Source organism: Capricornis sumatraensis, chromosome 3 (assembly GCF_032405125.1).
Source record: "Capricornis sumatraensis isolate serow.1 chromosome 3, serow.2, whole genome shotgun sequence".
Taxonomy (NCBI): domain Eukaryota; kingdom Metazoa; phylum Chordata; class Mammalia; order Artiodactyla; family Bovidae; genus Capricornis; species Capricornis sumatraensis.
This window is the reverse complement of record NC_091071.1, coordinates 177,078,715-177,099,444: the sequence shown is the minus strand read 5'-3', so window position 1 is coordinate 177,099,444 and position 20,730 is coordinate 177,078,715. Positions and strand designations below refer to the sequence as shown.

The window sequence follows — 20,730 nt, the reverse complement described above, 5'->3', positions numbered from 1 at the left end:
GAGATAGTTTAGATTAATTGCTAGACATTCAGAGGACAAGTTTCCTTTGTTTCTGTTTCATTTTCAAACAGACATTAATATGCAGGATAGTTTATAAATGATCTCCAAGCTCAGGTACATGTTTAGAATTAACTTTCTTCTACTCCAGGTTAATCAGAGAATAATTCAGGAATTGTTTTTCCAAAGAAATGTGATAGGGAGGTTGTGGCCTGTAGTCAGGGTGGCAATTAAACAACCACATTTCTCTTTCTGATCATGGTGTTCAGATGGGATTGCAGGTACTGCTGGTTCATTTGTACTCAAGCCATATGATAAATAGGCCTGACTGTTAATTAGGCCTGGGCCTTGCTGGAAAATTGGTAGTGTTGCTGAGTGTTTGATGCTTGTTTCTTGAGGGCAAGAAGGTGTTGCATGACTGCTTATGATTCAGGTCTGGGATTCTGAAAGCATGCAGTCCAGAATCTGTAGTTGTGAAGGGAAAGATCACAAGAGTCTGAGGTTTTGCACAGGAGGAGTCTGAAGAGTTCTTTTGTTGTGTATGGAGAGAGTGGAAGACTTGCTAAGGTTTTTCATGTTCACATTTTAAGTGAGTGTCTTTCTTGCCATTCTAGATTTAGAGAGATTCCTTCAGAGGAAAAGTATCTTGAGCTGTGGCTTAATTTGTTAGTATTGTGAAAGTGAAATCCCATAAAATGCTGCACTTTGTTCTTTCTAGTTAAGCCCTGTTTGGGATTTTGCTCTTGGAAAAACTCTCCAGCACCCTCTAGAAGTCGTCAGGGACTCAGGTTAGACCAGCTGGGCCGAGAAAGCACTGTGGCTGAGGCCCTGCAGTGGCTGCACAGTGCTGAAATAGTCAGGTTTGGGCAGTGGGAGGCATCATTCCTTACACTGAGTTAGATGGATGTGAACTTTAAAATTAACCCTTGAAGTGGCCAATCTTGGACCGTTTTTGCCTTTTGAGGACCTAATATTGGAAGAAATAATATATGCTGAACTGAAAGGTGAACTACTGGTTTTCTCCTCCATCTCAGATTTCAAAATTACAAGAGTTCCAAGGCAAAAAGAAAACAATAAGAAGGTTTTGACATGTGTAGACACAGCATTGTGTGGGCTGCCTTTGGATTCAGTGGGTTGTCTTTATCAGCAGGTGGTTTGCTTTCTTCGGTTTTGATTATGTATTTTAATTCTCTGTTTGTTGGCTTTGGTAACTTTTCGTGCTTGGAGCCTCAGTAGCCTCTTGGAGGTGCCCCCAGAACATGCTGGTATAGTACATCAACGAAGCAGGTTTAGAAACGGCATAGCATTTTTTCTTTGCATGCCGCAGGGTCCTGAGTTAGAGCTTCTGGCGCTCAGTATGAGAAGGTGAGCTGTCTCTGTTGCCTCGCTGTCTCCAAGGGAGCGCGGGCCAATGCTTCAGGCTCTGTTCTCCTGGCTTTCCGCTGTGGCCGAGCATCTGAGTGAGCACTGTTTCTTGAATGTTTGTACTGTGAGGATTCAGGAGACCAGATCCTCTCACACGATTAAGCAGTTAGGAGTCTGAAATAGCTGAGGGAGACCCATGGTCAGGAGTGGTAGGATTGCTTTAGTTCACATGGTTAAAGAACGTGGCCTTGGGCTCTGTTGGGTTTTAGAAGTTGCTAAAGAGTTACTATAGAATATTGGGTGCATTTATTTATGAATTACATAATTCTGAGAATGGGCTTCACCTTTTCTTGGGTAAAGTAACTGGTTTTAAAAACTAATCTAGTGGCTTCAGTAATTTTCTTTTATTACTATTTCACAGTTTTTCAGTTATAATTGGTCTGTGTTCAGTATGTTAATTATTAGGGATGGGGTACATGTATCCAGCTTTAGTGATATCTTCTAGCTAAGGGTTTAAATTTAAACTTCACTGCCTCCGTCCCACCAAAGTATGAGGTATGAGTATGGAATCCATGTGTTAGTTGGTTCCGTGAGAGGCTCTGGAGAACCATGTTATTGGCAGCCAAGTGGGGGCCTGGCGTGTTGATTGGTCCTGGCCGCCTGGTTGGTGGTGGTTACCTGGTGCCGTTGCTCAGGGCACTGCATAGTAAGGAGTGAAGCGTTCTTAGCCTCGGTGGCTGTTAGATGTTTGTTCTGTGGGATTATCTCGGTAGCTTTGGTCAGGAGAAAGGGGATGGAGTGGTGGTCCATAGCTGCTTACTTGTCTTAGAAGCTGTACATAAAAGTTGTATGAATTTTTTTTAAAGGTCAAAATAAGAAATAAAATTTTAGTGGCAATAGCTTTGTACTCGAGAGGTAGATGTATTAGAACAGCATAGAGCCACAACTTCTAAATTAGCACAGTTGCCACCAGGAGGTGTTAGAAGTTGTGTGTGTATAATTGATTTTTCAGTAATAGCATATGCTTTTAGGAGTGAAGTCTGGCTGAAGAATTGTGGCAGAAAGGAGTCTCAAGGGTCGAGCTTGTCTGTGGTTTCCCCTCTAAGCTCTGAACACAGTTCCACACCCCGTGTGATGCCGAGGGCTGGTGAAGTGGGAGCTCTGCTGCGGGGCAGCTGGGGCCGGGCTCCGAGGGGGTGGTTTCTGACGCGCCGCCGCCTCGCCCAGGGAGCTCTGCTGGCAGGAGATGCTGACGGGGGAGCCGCGCCTGTGTTCCGTAGGTGGGGATCAGGCGGACTTGGCGCGAGGCCGTGCTCGCCTCGTAGGAGTCCCTGTCGTCAGTGTGCAATTTCTCTCTTTCTGAGAAACTCTCAGACCGCCTGGGTTTTACCGGGTCCACGTGGAACGCTGTCAGTTTACCTCTGAGACGTTCAGCCCAGAACGCGCAGTCGGTTGACGGAAACTCGGCTTCCTCGTCAGGGCTGACTCACTCAGCCTGGCCAGAAGGGCCGGTGTGGGCAGCGTGACGGTGGAGCTTGGTTTCGGTGCCGTGGCCGTGGGCCTCTGACTCCGCTTGGGGTAGACGCGTAGCTCTTCACCTTTTTACCTCAAGGCTCTGTCTCTCTGTGGCAAACCTTTAGACTCAGAGTCTGATGCAGTTTGTTTATTTTTGTTTGTTTTGATGTTTTCATTGTTCACTGTTTTGTTCATCTCAGCTTTCAGAACAGGTGTTCCTCAAACTCTGGGGCCTTCTGACAGTTGTTCTGAGGTGATTTGATAATGGCACTTTCTACAAGGTGTGTCTTTCTGACTCTAAAGCAAATTGTATGTTTCGTTAAGTTGAAGATCTCGATTTTAAATGATAGCCAATCTTCTGCTGTCACCTACGAGAGGGGACGGACAGTTGGTTTGCAGCAGAGACACTGACACCAGTCACAAAGTGTGTGCCCAGTACTGAACTCAGAAGGTGCCCCAGAGCCCGGCCCTGGGCAGGATTGGGGCCCTGTCCACTGCCTGGCCCCGTGTGTCCAGGATAACGTGCCCTGTGAAAACCTCAGGCTCTTACCGTTTCCTCGGAGGGATTACTTTCTAGAGTCCTGCTCTCGTAGTGCAGACTGCTTTGTAACTCGATTAAAGTGTTCAGCATCCTTGCGAAGTTACTCAAGAAGGAGCTGATACCAGTGAAGAATAATTTCTGTGAAAGCATGAACGGGTGTGTGGTGACCTTGCTGTAAGCAGGGCGTCCCCCGGTCCAGAACCGCTGGTGCTCACTGTGCCGCAGCGCTGGGCGGTCACGACCGCTGGGTGAAAGCTCGGCGGCCCACCCTCCCCCTCCCAGCTCGGCATCCACCGGGGCACCGCTGCCGGTCGTCTGTGACGGGGTTTGCATGTGGCCCCAGACCTCAGCCTGCGTGCCGACCCCTCGGCCGCAGCGGAGGAGTGCGGCTGTGGTCTCCTCCCATGGTTCATCTTCTGGGGGGAACGGCGCTCGGCCTCCCGGGAGCGACCCTTCCAGTGTCCACCAGCAGCGAGCTCCGTGAGGAGGAGGGAGGGGCTGGGAGCCTAACGGCAGACCTCTGTGTTCCCCGTGCCAATGGGGAGGCGCTGGTGGGCGTTAGTCCCTTGACGAGGGAGGGCAGGTGGGTCTGTGGAGAATACTGGAGCCCCTGTGGCTCAGCCACCTTCTCTTTTTCTCCTGATTGCACTATACTTGCTCTCGCTGCAGTCCAGAGATACCCAAGACCTCCGTGGGGTCATGACCCAGAGACTAAGCAAGTCTCGCCTTATCCATGGAGCTTGACAAGGAGAAATGTGACCATTGTCTGGCGTCCGTAGTTCATTTCTCCATTCTGTCCTCGCATTGTGTTACTCTGAACCGTTCTGTTTTTTATTTACCAAAGTACTGTACTTGGCTATTTGCAGTGTTTCCAAAACCAAGTGTTTTCTTTTGTTGTGTCTTTAACCTTCAATACTTGGTGCAATAGAAGCTGCAGAGATGTGCCACTTTATCTATGAACTGGAGTTTTGTACACCAATAAATTCTAGTTTAAAGAGAGTTTTGAGTCGTCTTTGTCACTGTCTGACCGCTGTTTGATGGCACGAGATGGAGAGCCTGCCGGTCCTTCTCAGAGACTTTGCAGGAAACTGGGCCTGTTCTGCCCAGGGACAGTCGTTTGGGGTCTCACTGAGCTCCAGCAGCTGATTGCAGCTTCTGTCCAGGTGAGTGTGGCCGCGCACCCGGGGAGCCTCCTCCACTTTCTGCCTGGTGTCTTAAGAACATCTCTCATAGTTAGCAGTTGTTTAAATACAGAGCAGCTGTCTTTTGGTACCCCTGAGGGTTTCTCTAGAGCTCTGGGGCTTGGTTTGACCCCATTCCAGGAGGGATCGCCTTCCCGCAGACACACGTGGGCAGCAGTGACTGCACAGGTTACCTGGAAGAGGTGCTCGGGACGGGGAGGGGCAGATGGCCACAGAGCGCCAGAGGGACGGGCCCTGGGCGAGACCGTCAGGGCCAGTCCCGAGGCCAAGGCTGCGGCCGTGCGGCCAGTGGTTTTTGCCTCTGGGTTCCCGCCTGATCTTGTCCTGTGTGCTCATCCAGCAGCCTGTGGATGGGCCCCATGGTACTTTGACACCGAAAGGGCTCTGCTGCCACCCTGGGTGGGTGAAGACCGCAGCAGCTGGTGAGCCGTCCCTTCCCTCTCGGTCACTGTCTTCCCTGTGTGATGTTTGCCTCGTCCATGACCCGGGGACCTTGGGGTACACAGATGCTATCCAGTTCCTGAGCCCGCGAGGCCCAGACGCCGGATGCTGCTCACCCAACTGAGAATCTCTCAAAGATCTGCTAGGACCGGAGTGCTGCCCCAGTGTAGGGTTCTGCCCCCCCAACCCTGGGCGGAGAACGTCCATGGCCTCCTTGGCGTTGTCCTGTGGTTCGCTGGGGGCCGGGGGCCGCCTGCTGGGCTGCATGGTGGTCCTGGGGCTTCCTGCCTGGGTCTTGGTGACCTGTGAGGTCGGGTGAGTCTGCAAGGGCGGAAGTGTCCTCAGGCCTCAGAGGGGACAATTAAAGGGATACGGTTTGCTGTTTGTGTTTTCCTCCAGGCTATTGCTTACTCCGCGTGAGTGACAGTGTATGGTGTCAAAGGCTGAGATGCCATAAGGGGAAAGTGGCTGTTTCCCTGTCCCCTCTTGGCAACTGGTCATGGTTGTCTAGAGGAAAGCAGGGTTGAAAAACCCAGCATTGAAGTTACCTGTTCCCCAGATAGGCAGAAAGTGTGTGTCAACCTTGAGATACAGCCACAATTTGTCATAAATGCTCTGCTCCAGTATGGGTTTAGCTAGACTGCTGGACAGAGCGGGCACTCAGACCGCAGTGTTGCAGTGATTTAGAACTTTGTACATTAAATAGGATTGAGACCAATCCTGCTGATTCATGGATTCTGGTTTGGCAGCAGAAAAACTTTTCTGTCTTGGCGAAACTTGTCTGAAATTCCCTATGTAGAGGGACTTAGATGTATCAAGATATTCAGTTTTTGTTCAATTTATTCACCAATCCAAACATCCAGGAATTTATCGTTTACTGAACCTGTGCTGTGTTGGAATCTTTATTTCTGGGCATTGAATCAGACATGGACCTTGACCTAAAAACCTTTTAGCCCAGCAGTGAAAGTGGACACAACTATGACCCAAGAGAAGACAGGCCATAACAGGAGGTACTGATAGGAAAAGGCTGCGAGTTCAGAAGGGATGGGAGGAAGTGTTGTTTAGATGAGGGATGAAAAGGGAAATAGGAGGTGTAAATGGGGAGTGAGGTTTTTGAGATCGAAGGGCCAGCATCATAAAACCCTTCGAGTGGGAGAGTGGGATGTCCCATGAGTTTGGGACAGAGTTTACTAAGGAGGGACAATTCATTTGGAGACAGACTGGGGACTCCTTTCTTCAAATGCTTGTCACATGTCTTTTGCTACCAGAAAACTATTGCTGCGCTTGCTGAATGAATTCCAAACATCAGGCATTCCCAGTGCCTCCTGACCACATGCAATCGGTGTTCCAAGTCCGCCTCCGTGTGTGTTTTTGACCTTGGCACACATCATAGGTAGCGGCCCTCCAGGAAAAGACTGCGCACCACCTCTTGAGCCAATTTTGCCTCACTGCCTCTGTAGGACATACATTCAGGGCACAAAAGGTTAATGATTTCTAAACACATGTCCACTGAAGATAAATGAGCACTCAAGAGTAGTGAGCCAAGGGGCTGTTCAAATAAATTAGTACAGTGTTTATCATGTGTATGACGCCACTTCTGTAAAATTACCGTGATCATGTATCTGTGGATTCAGTTGAACAGATACTTAGCATCCGTCGTGTGATGGATTAAATAGGGGAGAAAAAAATGCGAAGTGACCTAGCACAGATGGAGCTCTCTGAGGCTCCAGGCACTTTGGATAAGTTGTCTCATTTAAACCTTAAGACCACCCGGTGAGGTTGATGGTCCCGTCCCCGTCTTACACAGGAGGGAATAAATGATGGGTCCAAGATCACAGATTTGAATTCAGGGCAGTCTGCCCACACCATGGAGGAACCCAAATTGAGAGCCCAAATAACTGGGGTGAGTATCCCTAGGAAAGGTAAGAACACATTGCTTGGTCCTTCAGAGGAGGGCAAGACCTCCTCCAAGTGGAAAAAGATGGGAGAGGCAGCACTTGAGATGTGCCTCCAAGCACGTGGATGTGAGCGTGGCGATAAGGAGTCTGTGAAGAGGGAGCCTTCTAGGTTGAAGGGAGCTATTGCGGAGCTGCAGAGGGAGGTGGGCCTGTTCTGGCAGTGGTGAGGAGCATAGAGAAATACATGTGGCTGGATAAAGCTCCTGAAACCAATCTTGAATGCCAGGGGTTGGTGGACAATGGGGAGCCATAGATGGTTCAGGGCGGAAGAGTGATGTGATAGAAATCAAACTGGGAAATGAAGCTGGGGTTGGTGGACTGGATGGGAAATGAAGGGCTGAGGAACTTTTGGTTCTGAGAGCCTGATTTTGGCTCCACTGCAACACTCGCCAGTGGAGTGACTGGTGGTGTCTGTCTGGAGGTTGGCCACGGCAGGCTTGTCTCTGCCTCCTGCATTCAGTGCGGGGCCAGGGGCATAGTTTGTATGAAAGTGTATTGAGGGAGAGAATGAGATTTAATACAGTATTCAGTTCTCCAGAGACTACAAGGAACCCTAAGGAAGCAGACAAATGTCCATGAAGTCATAATTGGACCCTTAACTCGGAAATTCCAATGTGATTTGATTTCTAACCACTTATTCAGCAAGTTATTTGATTGAACACTTGGTTCATAGCTTATGCTAGGGGCTCCCTTATGGAAGAAAGTGAAGAGGAACTAAAAAGCCTCTTGATGAAACTGAAAGAGGAGAGTGGAAAAAGTTGGCTTAAAGCTCAACATTCAGAAAACTAAGATCATGGCATCTGGTCCCATCACTTCATGGCAAATAGATGGGGAAACAGTGGAAACAGTGTCAGACTTTATTTTTTTGGGCTCCAAAATCACTGCAGATGGTGATTGCAGCCATGAAATTAAAAGACGCTTACTCCTTGGAAGGAAAGTTATGACCAACCTAGACAGCATATTCAAAAGCAGAGACATTACTTTGCCAACAAAGGTCCATCTAGTCAAAGCTATGGTTTTTCCAGTGGTCATGTATGGATGTGAGAGTTGGACTGTGAAGAAAGCTGAGCACTGAAGAACTGATTCTTTTGAACTGTGGTGTTGGAGAAGACTCTTGAGAGCCCCTTGGACTGCAAGGAGATCCAACCAGTCCGTTCTGAAGAAGATCAGTCCTGGGATTTCTTTGGAAGGAATGATGCTAAAGCTGAAACTCCAGTCCTTTGGCTACCTCAAGCGAAGAGTTGACTCACTGGGAAAGACTGATGCTGGGAGGGATTGGGGGCAGGAGGAGAAGGGGACGACAGAGGGTGAGATGGCTGGATGGCATCACCGACTCAATGGACGTGAGTTTGAGTGAACTCCGGGAGTTGGGGATGGACAGTCAGGCCTGGCCTGCTGCAATTCACGGGATCGCAAAGAGTCGGACACGACTGAGCGACTGAACTGAACTGAACTGATGAACCACCGGGGGGTCTTGTTAACCAGCAGGTCTGGGATCAGGTCCACGATTCTGCATTTCTAATAAGCTTCCTGAGCGGTGAGGTCTTGAATGACACACTGCTGCTAACTGGCAAAGCAGAGGGCTCTACCTGGAACCTCCAACAACATCAAGTTCAGGGTTCTGCTTTCCTCTTTTCAGTCCTTCCTACGAAGTCTACAGCTGGAAATCAAGGGTATGGGCTATAGAGGCACACGAACAGGATTCAGATGGAATCATCGACTCGTTCACCAAATAGTTATTGATTCCTGGGAAAACGGGCTGCGCCGAGGCTTGTTCTCCAGTTCTAATTTCCACCCCGTCAGATGGTTAAACAACTGTGACGTCACCGGGGCCTCCTCCCAGCGATACGTCCCGCCCAGAGCACTGCCCGAGTCAGATCCTTCATCCTGCGCTCGTGTGTGCAGTGGCACCGTCATTCTGAGATGTCTTTAAGGGCTTATTATTTCTCAGCTTGTTTATTACTGAAAATATGGGAGGACTGATTTCACTAGCCCTGAAGCACACTTTGCTCTCCCTGACAAAGGGAAATCCAGGTTTGAACCAAATTTGTTTCCTCCCGGCAGCCTGAACAAAATGGACACCAGAGGGCGCCTCAGGACCACGCTGGCTAACAAACGCGGTCCTCTCTTCCCCAGCCGCCCGCGTTGCACTTGAAGACCTCATCTCCTGGTGATTTTTCACACAGGATTTGAGTCAGTCACAGCAGCAAAGCACAGACATCTGCTCCTCTCTTGTTTGGCCAGCTCAGAACTTCTTCACCTTTTAAAATTTATGATGATCATCCTTTCGATGGCATCAGGCTCTTTCCTGCCCTCAAAGCCCTGGGTGTTGCACACACGCCAAGAAATGGAGAGGGAGTGAACGTTTATTCCCTGTCCGCCGTGAGCTTTGCCTGTGCAGTGCACTTTTACATGCTTTATCTCATTGAGTAGGCTTATCCCAACCCTGGAAGATTTTATCAGCATCTTACAGACAGTGGAGTATCATGTCTATATTTAGCAGTAGAATCTGCTGAAGTTTATTTCTTCCAGGGAGGCTGCATTCCAATTTGATGGGAATCCTTTGGTGCATTGAATTGGCTCCAAAGTCAGCCTCAGGATGCCAGATGTAGGATGTAGAAATCTTTCCTCTTCCCCTCCCCGTATCTGGAGCCGGGCCTGGCATGGGTATCCTCACAGCTGACCTTCCCTGGGCACTCTGGGTTGTTCATGCTGACAAGCAGAGGGGCAGAGGGGCAGTGACTGATACCGACTCATGAAGAAGGCCCACTGGCTTGGGAGTGAGGACACCCCTCCAGGTAGAACCTTCCCTCTCTGACCTCTGGGGTGCCCCTCTGCCAAGGGAGGGCTTTGAATAAGCTAGTTTGAGAGCCTCTTTTCCCTCTAAGCCAGAATTCTAATGGGAGGGATTTGGAGCCTGATGACATGGTGGGGACAATATTTTTAGGCTTGTATTTTGCGTGCTTTTCACATTACGCCATATGGCCAGAAATATTTCTGCTAGAGACTGCCATTATTATCTTGGATAAGACAGTAACACGTTAGAAAAAAAGAGAATCACAGAAACTCACTGTAATGGAAAACTCAAAGGACAGAGTGTTGGAACTGCCTGCAGGGGCCACCCGAGCCAGACCCATGCTGTGTCCCTCAGGAAACACCGGCACCAATGAAGCCGGAGACTGGTGAAACCCTAGGACAGAATCTGAGGGCCAGTGTTAGGATCCTGGGCAAACATTATCCACATGTTCAGAAGAGGGGACTGAGATCCCAGGGGATGGGTTGTAGAATCTTCTGGGTGTTCCAGGGGCCCCTCTGCCCCCGGTTTGGCTCTTTTTGAGGGCACTGTGGCCAGGAAGGCCAGGGATGGTCCAGGGCTGAGTCTGGGGCCTCTCAGGGAAGGATGGACTTACGGGAAAGGAGTTTTCTGGTGGGGAGAGCCTTTGGTGCTAACCCTCCCGAGGCCTGGGGGCCCTGGCAGGCCTCAGTGGGAGGCAGACCGCACTCTTAGCAGGGTGGGGTGGGCCCGGTGCACAGCTTGTTGGGGTAATGGGCGTATTTGCGGTCGTAGGTGCCCAGGTTGCGGCGAAAGCAGAGCGCAGCCTTCTTGTCACACTCGCAGGTCCGTCGCTGGCAGCTGGTTCTGCCGGCTGGATGGGACGTGGGCAGTCAGGGCCCGGGAACTTTGGGCCCGCCACTCCCAGCCACGTGCAGGGGAGTGCGCTGGGGTCCACATTCTCCACCTGGAAGCCCACACTCCCCGGGGGGGTGCTCCAGGGTTGGGTGAGGGAACGGGCAGGGTGCTGAGGCCCTTCTGGGGCCAGGGACGCTAGAAGCCTGGAGATTTATCTTTGCCGTTCCTTCGTTTCCCAAACCCACTCCACTGCCCTAAGCCCCTTCCTCACGGGGAGACCACCTGTCCCAGCCCCGGGACGGCTGTGTTTCTGGGCGACCCTTCTCCCACGTAATGGACTGCATATGGTACCGGCAGCCGTGAACCAGAGGAAAACTGCTGAACGGCAGCAGCCCGATCCCAGGTGACCTGGGCGTGCCCAGAGGGCCTGGAGCTGGGGCCTGCGCCTGCCGCCCTCAGTGGGGATGGAGCCCGCTTTCCCAGCATGTATCTCAGGGCGCCCCCTCCACGCGCGCCCACACCCAGCCTGGGGAGTGGCATGGACATCAGCTCTGTGGGCTCCAGGGGCCCCAAAGCCTCCTCTTGCCTCTACCACCTCTGTCTGCCCTCAGGGGCTCTGGTGCCTTTTTGTCCCCACGAAGACGTCCCCCAGCTCAGACATGTCCAGCTTCCTCAGGGTCTCTCGCGAAGGTCAGCCTCATTTCCCATCCAGGTTCTCCTCTCACCTGCTCTTTCAGCAGAACTCAGATTTGGCAGGGGCTCAACAGCTATGTCAGCTCCCAGGAGCTGGGCTAAGCTGGCAAGTGCGAGGTTAGGTCTCCCTTTTACAGACGAAGAAATAGGAGCTTTTGAGGGGCTCTATCGCTTGCCCAGAGCCACACGGCGGGAGGGGGCTCCCCGAACCTGTGTCCCATTCACCTGACCCCTCCCTTCACTCACCCTCTCAGTGCTGTCCCTAACAGGTGGCTTCCCAGCCTTGCATGAGCTCCCTGTGACTGGGAGCTCATTACCTACCAAAGCCGCTTTGCTTTGGACGGCGGTGGGAACAGCAAACTGGGAGCCCCGCCTGCCTCCCGCAGCTCTGCTTCTGGTCCCGCCCCGCCCCCAGGACAGACCCCAGAGATCTGAGTCCTCGCTGGCCCTCCCAGCCCCCTGTGCTGTGTGCCCCCAGCTCCGGGCCTGCCCTCTGCCTTCCAGGCTCCTCCTGGCTTTGCGGCAGGAAGAATGAGGTTTGGTTCTCCGATGTGAGTTCCCTCCATGGGACTGGGCTGCGCGGAGCCCTTGACACTCTGATTCGGGTCCAGCTGTTTCCCCAGGCCAGGGAGCAGAGGAGAAGGCTAACTGGTCCAAGTGGGCATGGGGTCTGGCAAGGAGGCGCCCTGGTGCGGTGGGTCAGCCTTTGGGAGTGGGGTCTGTGGCCCCGCGTCCGAGCTCCAGCCTCTGGGCCTGGGGACCTGTCCCAAGCGGCTGCCCAGGCCCTGGGGAGGGCTGTCTGGGTGCAGCTTCTCTGGGTGGGGCTCAGTGCTGGCCCTTTGCTCCTCTCCTCAGAGGCTGAAGCTGGGGGGGGGGTGCCTCTGAATGGGGGGGTTGTTCCTGGGGTCCCAGAGCAGGAGCTGACGGGTCCCGGGCTCTCCAGACCGGGTGCCATGGGAGCAGGGACACGCCTCTCCCCAGCGCTGTGATGATGGAAGACCCGCCTCTCCCTCCCAGGTGACCAGGCTCAAGGGTCTCCGTCAGGAGAGGGGTTCCTCGCTGATCCCTTCCCTCTCCAGGGGCCTGGGGGACCCCCAGGTCCGCTCACTCACCGCAGAAGATGCTGTGCCTGGTGGCGGAGAAGAGGTACCTTTCCATTTTGGGTTCGCAGCCAAGCTTCTCCAGGCGCCCGTAGCAGCAGTCGTGGGCGTGGCAGCACCTGTGAAGATCGAGGTTGGCCTGAAGGGGCCAGCTGGGCTGGACGGGGGGCCGCTTGGGGGGGCTCAGGGCCCAAAGGGGCTCGCAAGTGTGGTGGTCACGCCTCAGCTTCCTAGGTACCCCCAGCTCCCCGCAGGATGCTCCCCCTGGCGCCTCCACCCTCCAGGCAGGACCCCAGCTGGGCCGCCTGCTCACCAGTCTGTCTCGTCCACCGGCCAGTGGGCGCCGCCGACCCCGCAGTAGCAGCCGTAGTCATTGTACTGCAGCGCGGGCTTCCCCGTCATCCTCTCGATCATCACCCCGAACTGGACCAGGTTCCCGCCAGCCAGGGCCACTGCGGGGACGGAGCGGGAGGGCATCAGCTCCCTCAGGGCCCCACCCTCTGCGGCCAACTGCAGTCCCCACATCTGAGTGCAGGCATCTCTCGGATCGTCTCGGGAACCTCCACCTCCCCGAGCACCTCACTCCCGATGGTAACAGTGCTAATGGGTAATACGACAGACGACAGAGATGGGTGGATGGCATCACACACTCAGCGGACATGAGTGTGAGCGAGCTCCGGGAGTTGGTGATGGCCAGGGAGGCCTGGCGCGCTGCGGTCCACGGGGTCGCAACGACTGAGCGACTGAGCGCCAGCGCCAGTCAGTAGTGACGTCCCTGTGACGCCGCTGCGCCTGGGTCTCCTGGTCCTCGTCCGCATTGTGTCCCCACCTGACCCCCCACCCCGCTCTCCTTCCAAACCACCCCCTCACTCATCCTCCAGGCTCCCATCCCGGTTTCCTGATCCTCTCCCCTGGCGTCAGCCCCCACCCCCGCCCCCAGGAGCACTCTGTCCCCATCGAGTCCCATCAGATGTCGCTGGACAAACCTCCTCACCACCCGGACTTCCCTGAGTTCCTCCAGGTCCTGCTGCTGCAGCAGTGGGGACCCGCCGGCCTGGCCGGTTAAAGGCAGAAACGGACACTCAGGTGGGTGGTGGAGCGCGGGCGGCAGCAGCTGTTGTGGGGCCCCTGCCGCTTCCTCCCCCCTGTCCCCCCAGGCCGTCCAGGCTGCAGCTGTGCCCTCTTTCCACTGGCCAGTTCTTCCTGGGCCAGTGCTGGTCTCAGGGTGACCGATGACACCCTCCTTGGGGCTGGCTCAGGAGCCCCCCGGAGTGTTCCCAGCTGGGGCAGAGCAGGAGTACAGGCATGAAAATCACTTACCCAGGAGGCATAGGAAGGTCAGAAGAGGGGGCCACTTCATCCTGGGGGGCGGGGAGGGGAGCAGGGGGCAGAGAAGCTGGGCTGCAGGAGACGGAAGCCAGCAGGGGCACCTCTGATCTCCAGACACCTCCCCGATTAGTTAAATACCCGGGTCCTGTCCACTCCCCATCATTAACCCCCGAGCACCCAGTGATGCAACGATGCTTCCAGCTCTGACACTCTGGCCAAGTCCCCAGGGGAGGGGCCAGGCTGGGGCCCGCGGCTCTGCTTCCAGAGCCAGGTGGTGGGGCCAGCCTCTGGGCCCTCTCCTCCCCGCCCTTCCCATCACTGCCCTCTGCCCCAGAATCCCCCAGCGCAGAGCTGGGAGCCTGGGGCGTGCCAGGGGCTTTTCCTTCGTGGGGTCTTTTTCTCACCCTCATTTTATGGACGCTACTCCTAAGACTCAGAGAGGCTGAACTCAGACGTACTGGGAGCAGCAAGGACGAGCCTGTCCTGTGTCCACGCCACTGGCTAGTTCAGCTTGGCTCCGGCTCCCTGCCCTGCCCCTCAACCAGCCCCCGTTGGACCCAGACAGGGACTGTAGCTTGGCTAAATGACAAGGCTCTGGGCACCTGGGGGCCGTGTGTCCAAGAACCTAGAGTCCAAAGGCTGGGAGCTGAGCCAGCTGGGCTCGGGGATTTATCTTTATTGTTCTTTCTTAGGACTGCTCCTGCTTGCTTGATGGGTAGTGAAAATCCTCCCAGTTGTGAACTCTGTCTCCCCAAAACCCTTGAGCGGTGGTGTAGCGTGGCTCCTGTAGAAACAGGCTCCGTCTGAGTCAGCTGGAAAACCCACATTCCAGCAGGGACTGGAAGCTTCCATCCTTTTGATGTCATCTTGGGGCCCGCATGGTGGACACAGCAGCTTCCTACTGTGGCTTGGCTCTGAGAGAGACTGCTGTCCCTGGAGTCAGGTCAGCACATGGAGGCTGGGCTTCAGAGCGTGGCTGGAAGTCAGCAGGACAGAGGAGGGGACCCGGCTCTGCTGTGATCAGAAAAGTCGGAGTCCCACCAGCCTCAGCCTCACCATGGGCTCATTTGCTGGCTGGAGTCCACTCAGGCAGAACCGGACGCAAGATGCTGGGACCTGGCCTGCAACATCCCCCTGCCTTCTGTGTTCCTAGTCTGCTGGGATAACCAGATCGGCCACTTCCATCAACGTCGGGGGCCTGGGAGTTGCTTGGTCTGTGCCCCTGGAGTCCGCTTCCGCTATTCGATACGTTTCCTTGTGAGGAATCTCGGTCTTTCCTGTTTCTATTATGGGGATAGAAGCCATCTCCTTCATGGGAAAGAAGAAAGGCTCACAGCCGGCTCAGCAGTCCCCGCACCACTGTTTACTCTGCGGCAGGACCATGCCCAGCTCTTCTCCAGCAGGATCTCCAGGAACCTTCAAACAGCCTCATAAATCGATCGCAGTGATCATCCCCATTTTACAGAGGAGCAAACTGAGACCCACGCCTAAGTAGCTGGCGAGCCAGAACGGGGGCCCCAGACAGTTCAAAGGGCTTACAGGAGGCAATACCAATAGCAGGCAGGCCGCCGGGCACCCGTGATATCTTTGAAAAAAGTGAGTGTTAGTTGCTCAGTCGTGTCCAACTCCTTCGTGACCCCATGGACTGTAGCCCACCAGGCTCCTCTGTCCACAGAATTCTCCAGGCAAAAATAATACAATGTGTTGCCCTTTCTTTCTCCAGGGGATCTTCCCCATCCAGGGATTGAACCCGGCTTTCCTGCATTGCAAGCGGATTCTTTACCATCTGAACCACCAGGGAAAGGGGCCCGCAAAATCTCCCTTCTTTAAAGTCAGAGTGACTATAATCCAGGTTGGGTTATATTTAGCTTCATACCATTGTAGTCGCAGCATTTACTTTCCAATTTTTTTTTTTTTTTTTTTTTTAGTGAGGAGAGGGTCCATGAAAGGGAGAGTAGCCAGGGTCCACAGTAAAAATCGTCCTGTAGCCTCAAGCTGAGCCATCCGGTGTAGGGCCTCCTCTTCAGGAGCTGATTGGGGGTCTGGCTTCAGCATCCTTTCCAGGGCAGGAGGCTGGGCCTCAGCCTGCAGATGAGGAGGACTCCCAACTCGAATTCCCTGGCCCAACTCGATATTCCCTATCCTGTCAGGGATAGAGTCCCTGGGGAGGTGTCACCTTGGGGTGGGGTGGGGAGGGCTGGTGGCAGGGATCTCAGGCAGTGATTTGGGATTAAAGGTTTTTTGACCCTGGACAGTAAAGCTGGGTAAACACTGACATACATTCTGCTGCGGCCCTGCCTCCGGCCCCTCCCATTTCCTGCTCAGGACTTCTCCTGGAACCCTTTCCATGCTGGGCTGTGCTCACCCCCTGGGAGACTTGGGGGGAAAGAAGCCAGAGAGGTGAGTGTCCTTGGCCAGGGTCACCTAGCTGTGCTGAGTCGCTGTCTCCAGGGGGAGGGGGCATCCCCTTCTCACTTTTGCCTTTTGATTTTAATGAGGGCGCTCCTGGCAGCCCCGGGCTCCTGGCCTGGGTCATTATATCCCAAACAGTGACTCACAGGGGAGCTACCTCCTAAATAACTGAAAATTAGCTTTGATTCCTGGGGAGGTTTGGCCCACAGCCCTTCCTCCAGCAGCATAAAGGGTGTTTCTCAGGAAGGGCTGGGTTTCTGAGACAGTCCCTTTATTGAGCCATTTTGAGTCCTGGCCTGACCAGGACTGGGGCCCCTGTGAGCTCTGCCAGAGTGCACCTGCGGCAGAAACCTAAGGACTGTGGGACCAGAGTCAGGCAGGGAAATCTAGGCAGGCTTCCAGGAGGCAGTGTCCCCAGTTGAGGTGTGAAGTGGGGACATTTGGGAGGAGACGTTTAGGCATTCAGGAAATGTGTTTGGTTTTATGGTTTTCTCACTAGTAGCACAAAGTAGTTGAAAGCTCTGGATCTCTGCATCACCAAGACAGGGACTTGAGTGTTCACCTAAGCCCCACCACTTACAGGCTGCATGACCTTGGCCGGTTCCATCACCACCCGAGCTCAGTTTCCTCATCTGTGTTGTTGTTCAGTCGCCAAATCGTGTCCAGCTCTATGCGATCCCATGGACTGCAGCACGCCAGGCTTCTCTGCTTTTCACTGTCTTCCGGGGTTCGCTCAGATTCATGTCCACTGAGTCGGTGATACTATCTAACCATCCCATCCTCCGCTGCATCATCACTAATGGGGGATAATTAGGCCTCCTTTTCAGAGTTTGGGGCCAGATGAAAAGGAAATGAAATGTGGAAAGCTCTTTGCAGGGTGCCATGCCCACTGGAGGAATCCATAAACACTGGGTCCCTCCTTAACCTGGTCACAGGGGAGGCAGCTACTGGCCTAGGAGCTCAAAGCCCTCATCCCTGCTGGAGGCCAGCATGCAGCTGGGCTGGGTCTCCCCGCATTTCAGTGGGGTTATTGCCCTCACTTGCAGATCCTAACTTCCATGATGGGGGAACAGGAAACAGTCCCATCTCTCAGCAATGGCTTCTTTCTTTTGGTGTAAAGCTGTCCCTGTAGTGAGAAGTCACCATCCTCCTCCTTCTCGACATTGTCATCCTCATCGCAATAAAAAAAGGCAAAACAACCACCATTTATTAAGTTCCTACAGTGTTGCAAGCACTTTGCAGAGAGCTCATCATCTGCTCAATCTCTTCACTTCCATGCTTACCCCGGAGCCTGAAGGATCCTACAGCCTCTCCCAGCAAAGTGCAATCCCCTTCATTCGAAAGAATTCATTGCTCTTCAGTCAATAAACTAGACTGAGGATCTTCTGGGTGCTGGGGCTCCAGGGGAGAGCAAAGCCAGACCTGGTCTCTGCCCCCGTGGGGCCGGCAGTGCAGCAGGGAGACTGACGTTAGTCACCGTGTACTGAATGGAAGCTTTCAAATAGGAATAAGCAGCCCAACCAAATGTTCCTTGGGTTTATGAGAGCATTTAGTGGGGAGGTCTGATCTGGGCAGGGCTCCCTGTGGAAGAAATGATTTAGCAGGGATCTCAAGATGTTCATAAGGAAGTGGGGAGAGTTTAAATGGAAGGATAGTCTGTGCAAAGGCCCTGTGGTCTGAAGGGCATGGCCCCTGGGGGGCTGAAAGGAGCCTGGGGAGTTGGGCTGGTGGTGCGTGGGTCTTGAAGGGCATGATTCACTGGGAAGCTGATCCCGGGATCTTGACCTCCCGTTCACCTCACAGCTTGAGTCTGATGGACAAGCGGCCTAGAGCTTGCGTGATGCAGGAGAAGGCCTGAGGTCCCCCATGAGAATAAGGCCCCTCTCTGCAAGACCTCAGCCTGGACAATCCCGTGGGTGGAGAAGCCTGGTAGGCTTCAATCCATGGGGTCGCAAAGAGGCGGACACTACTGAGCGACTTCACTTTCTTTCTTTCTGAAAGACCTGGTGATATTTTCATCCCAACGAGAAACTTCCCTCTGGTAGGAACGGGCTTTGTACAACTGTCATCACAGAGTTGGGTCCTCCCATTTGTGATGGAGGGTAAAGAACAAGAATCCTTGGTCTGGGCCGGTTGTCTATAACGTCGCCAGCATCCTTGTAAAGTGGCTCTGCTGAGCCTTGCTGAGCTCTGTCCAGGGAACGGTGGAATGGCATAAGGGTTTGAAACAAGTGACTTGCTTGTGTGTTTGCACAAGGTGACTTTGGCTGCTGAGAAGTGAATGAATGGGAGAGACAGCAGCCAGGAAGAGAAGCAGGCAGAAGAGCGGGGTGCCGTGGACTCCAGGGCAGGGCCAACGCTTCAGGGGACACCTCGTTCAGCGCAGGTGGGTGGTGGAGCCAAGGAGGAAGGGTGATGAATGTGCCGGGCGCCACCCCTTGCCAGACAGGTGCAGGGCCACCGGAGGGAGCGGAGGCCGAGAGTCTCCGTCCCAGACAGCTTCATTGCCCCTGCTGGTCCAAGAAGGGCACAGGGAGCAGGGACGCCCACACAGGAACGGGCCAGGGTGCTGCATGAGCTCCTGTGTGATGCTAGCGGGGGGGTGTCTGTAAGTGCCTGTACGTGGTGGGGGGATGTGGTGGGGGCATTCAGGCCCACCCGCTGGGAGGGCCCCTTTGCTCCAGGTGGCATAGGGTCCTGGTTCAGATGATGCTGTGGGCTTCGCGGTCAGGCTGCCTGGTGTTACCGCTGGCTGACTGGGTGTCCTCGGGCAAATGACCTCACTTCCCACACTGTTCCTCATCCGCACAGTAAGGACGTCAGCAGCGTCCATCTCATAGCATTGTTGGGAGAGTTAACAAAATAGTACCTGCAGGGGCGTCCCTGGTGGCCCAGTGGTTAGGAATCTGCCCAGCAATGCAAGGGTCACCAGTTCGATCTGTGGTCCGGGAAGATCTGACTAAGCCTGGGGGCCGTACCTACTGAGCCCAGGCGCTGCAAATACTGAAGCCGTGTGCCCAGAGTCTGCGCTGCAGAACAAGAGGAGTCATCTAATCGAGAAGTCCTCACACCAAAATGGAGAGCAGCCCCTGCTCGCTGACTCCCAAGACCCTGTCCTGGTGGGTGGTGGTCACTCTTACTCCTAAAATTTTAACATTTTTCGGGGCTCATACCATGTGTGTAAATTTTTAAAAGTTATCAATCAAGCCAACAGACTGGGAAATAAAGCATGTTCTATGTTTCCATCTAAATATACTTTCCCAACAATAAATTAAAGAAACTATGGAAAGCCACAGTTTTTATAAAATTGAAAATCAGAAATATGTTCAAATCGATTGAGTTTGATCATTCTCGTGTGCTCTGTTGATGGGCTGGTGATGTTTGAATGACTTATAAAGACAGACACACTTCACAAATTATTATACATTTATTCCATAAAATATATTTTTCTTGCTTTCATTTCAGTGAAATCAACTATGCTATATTCAAAACGTTCTCTAGTTTGTGTTCCTCTGACAGTGATGATCTAAAAGATTTTTTAAAGATGTAATTATATTCAAAGTGTATGAAATCGAACTATGTTTCCTAAAAAAGTAAATCTAAAGACAAAAAAATATCAAATATGCAGGTGACACCACCCTTATGGCAGAAAGTGAAGAGGAACTAAAAAGCCTCTTGATGAGAGTGAAAAGCCTGAGATCAGGGCATCTGGTCCTGTCACTTCATGGCAAATAGATGGGGAAACAATGGAAATATAGATTTTATTTTCTTGGGCTCCAAAAATCACTGCAGAAGGTGACTGCAGCCATGAAATTAAAAAAGACACTTGCTCCTTGGAAGAAAGGCTATGACAAACCTAGACAGCATATTAACAAGCTAAGACATTGCTGCCAAAGGTCTGTATAGTTGAAGCTACGGTTTTTCCAGTGGTCATGTATGAACGTGAGAGTTGGACCATAAAGAAGGCTGAGCACCAAAGAACTAATGCTTTTGAACTGTGGTGTTGGAGAAGACTCTTGAGAGTCCCTTGGACTGCAAGGAGATCCAACCAGTCCATTCTGAAGGAGATCAGTGCTTAATATTTATTGGAAGGACTGATGCTGAAGCTGAAGCTCCAATACTTTGGCCACCTGATGCGAAGAGCTGACTCATTGGAAAAGACCCTGATTCTGGGAAAGATGGAGGGCAAGAGGAGAAGCGAGCAGCAAAGAATGAGATGGTTAGATAGCATCACCAACTCAATGAATATGAATTTGAGTAAACTCTGGGAGATAGTGAAGGACAGAGGAGCCTGGTGTGCTGCAGTCCATGGGGTCACAAAGAATCAGACATGACTTAGCAACGGAACAACGAAACAATTTTTTAAAAAGGCTTTTCCTCTAAAGTACTCTGAATTCTCTATGAAAATTAAAATGCACAATATCAATTATAGCACATGGTACACAAAATTTTAAATGAAATTATTTGAATAAGTTGACTTTCTGAAAGTTTTTGGTGAAAATTTAATCACACATGCCAAATATTTTAATAAGAATAAAACCATTCC

At 52.7% G+C, this 20,730-nt stretch overlaps 1 protein-coding gene across 1 annotated transcript; it reads right to left on the bottom strand.

Moving 5' to 3' along the window:
• Positions 1 to 10,523: 10,523 nt before the first annotated feature.
• On the bottom strand, positions 10,524 to 13,803 carry PLA2G2E (phospholipase A2 group IIE). The gene is made up of 4 exons (XM_068969433.1): positions 13,764 to 13,803; positions 12,757 to 12,895; positions 12,456 to 12,562; positions 10,524 to 10,666 (listed from the first exon to the last, which is right to left on the bottom strand). The coding sequence occupies exons 1-4, from the start codon at positions 13,801 to 13,803 to the stop codon at positions 10,524 to 10,526; spliced, it is 429 nt and encodes a 142-aa protein (XP_068825534.1).
• Between the last annotated feature and the right edge of the window lie 6,927 nt (positions 13,804 to 20,730).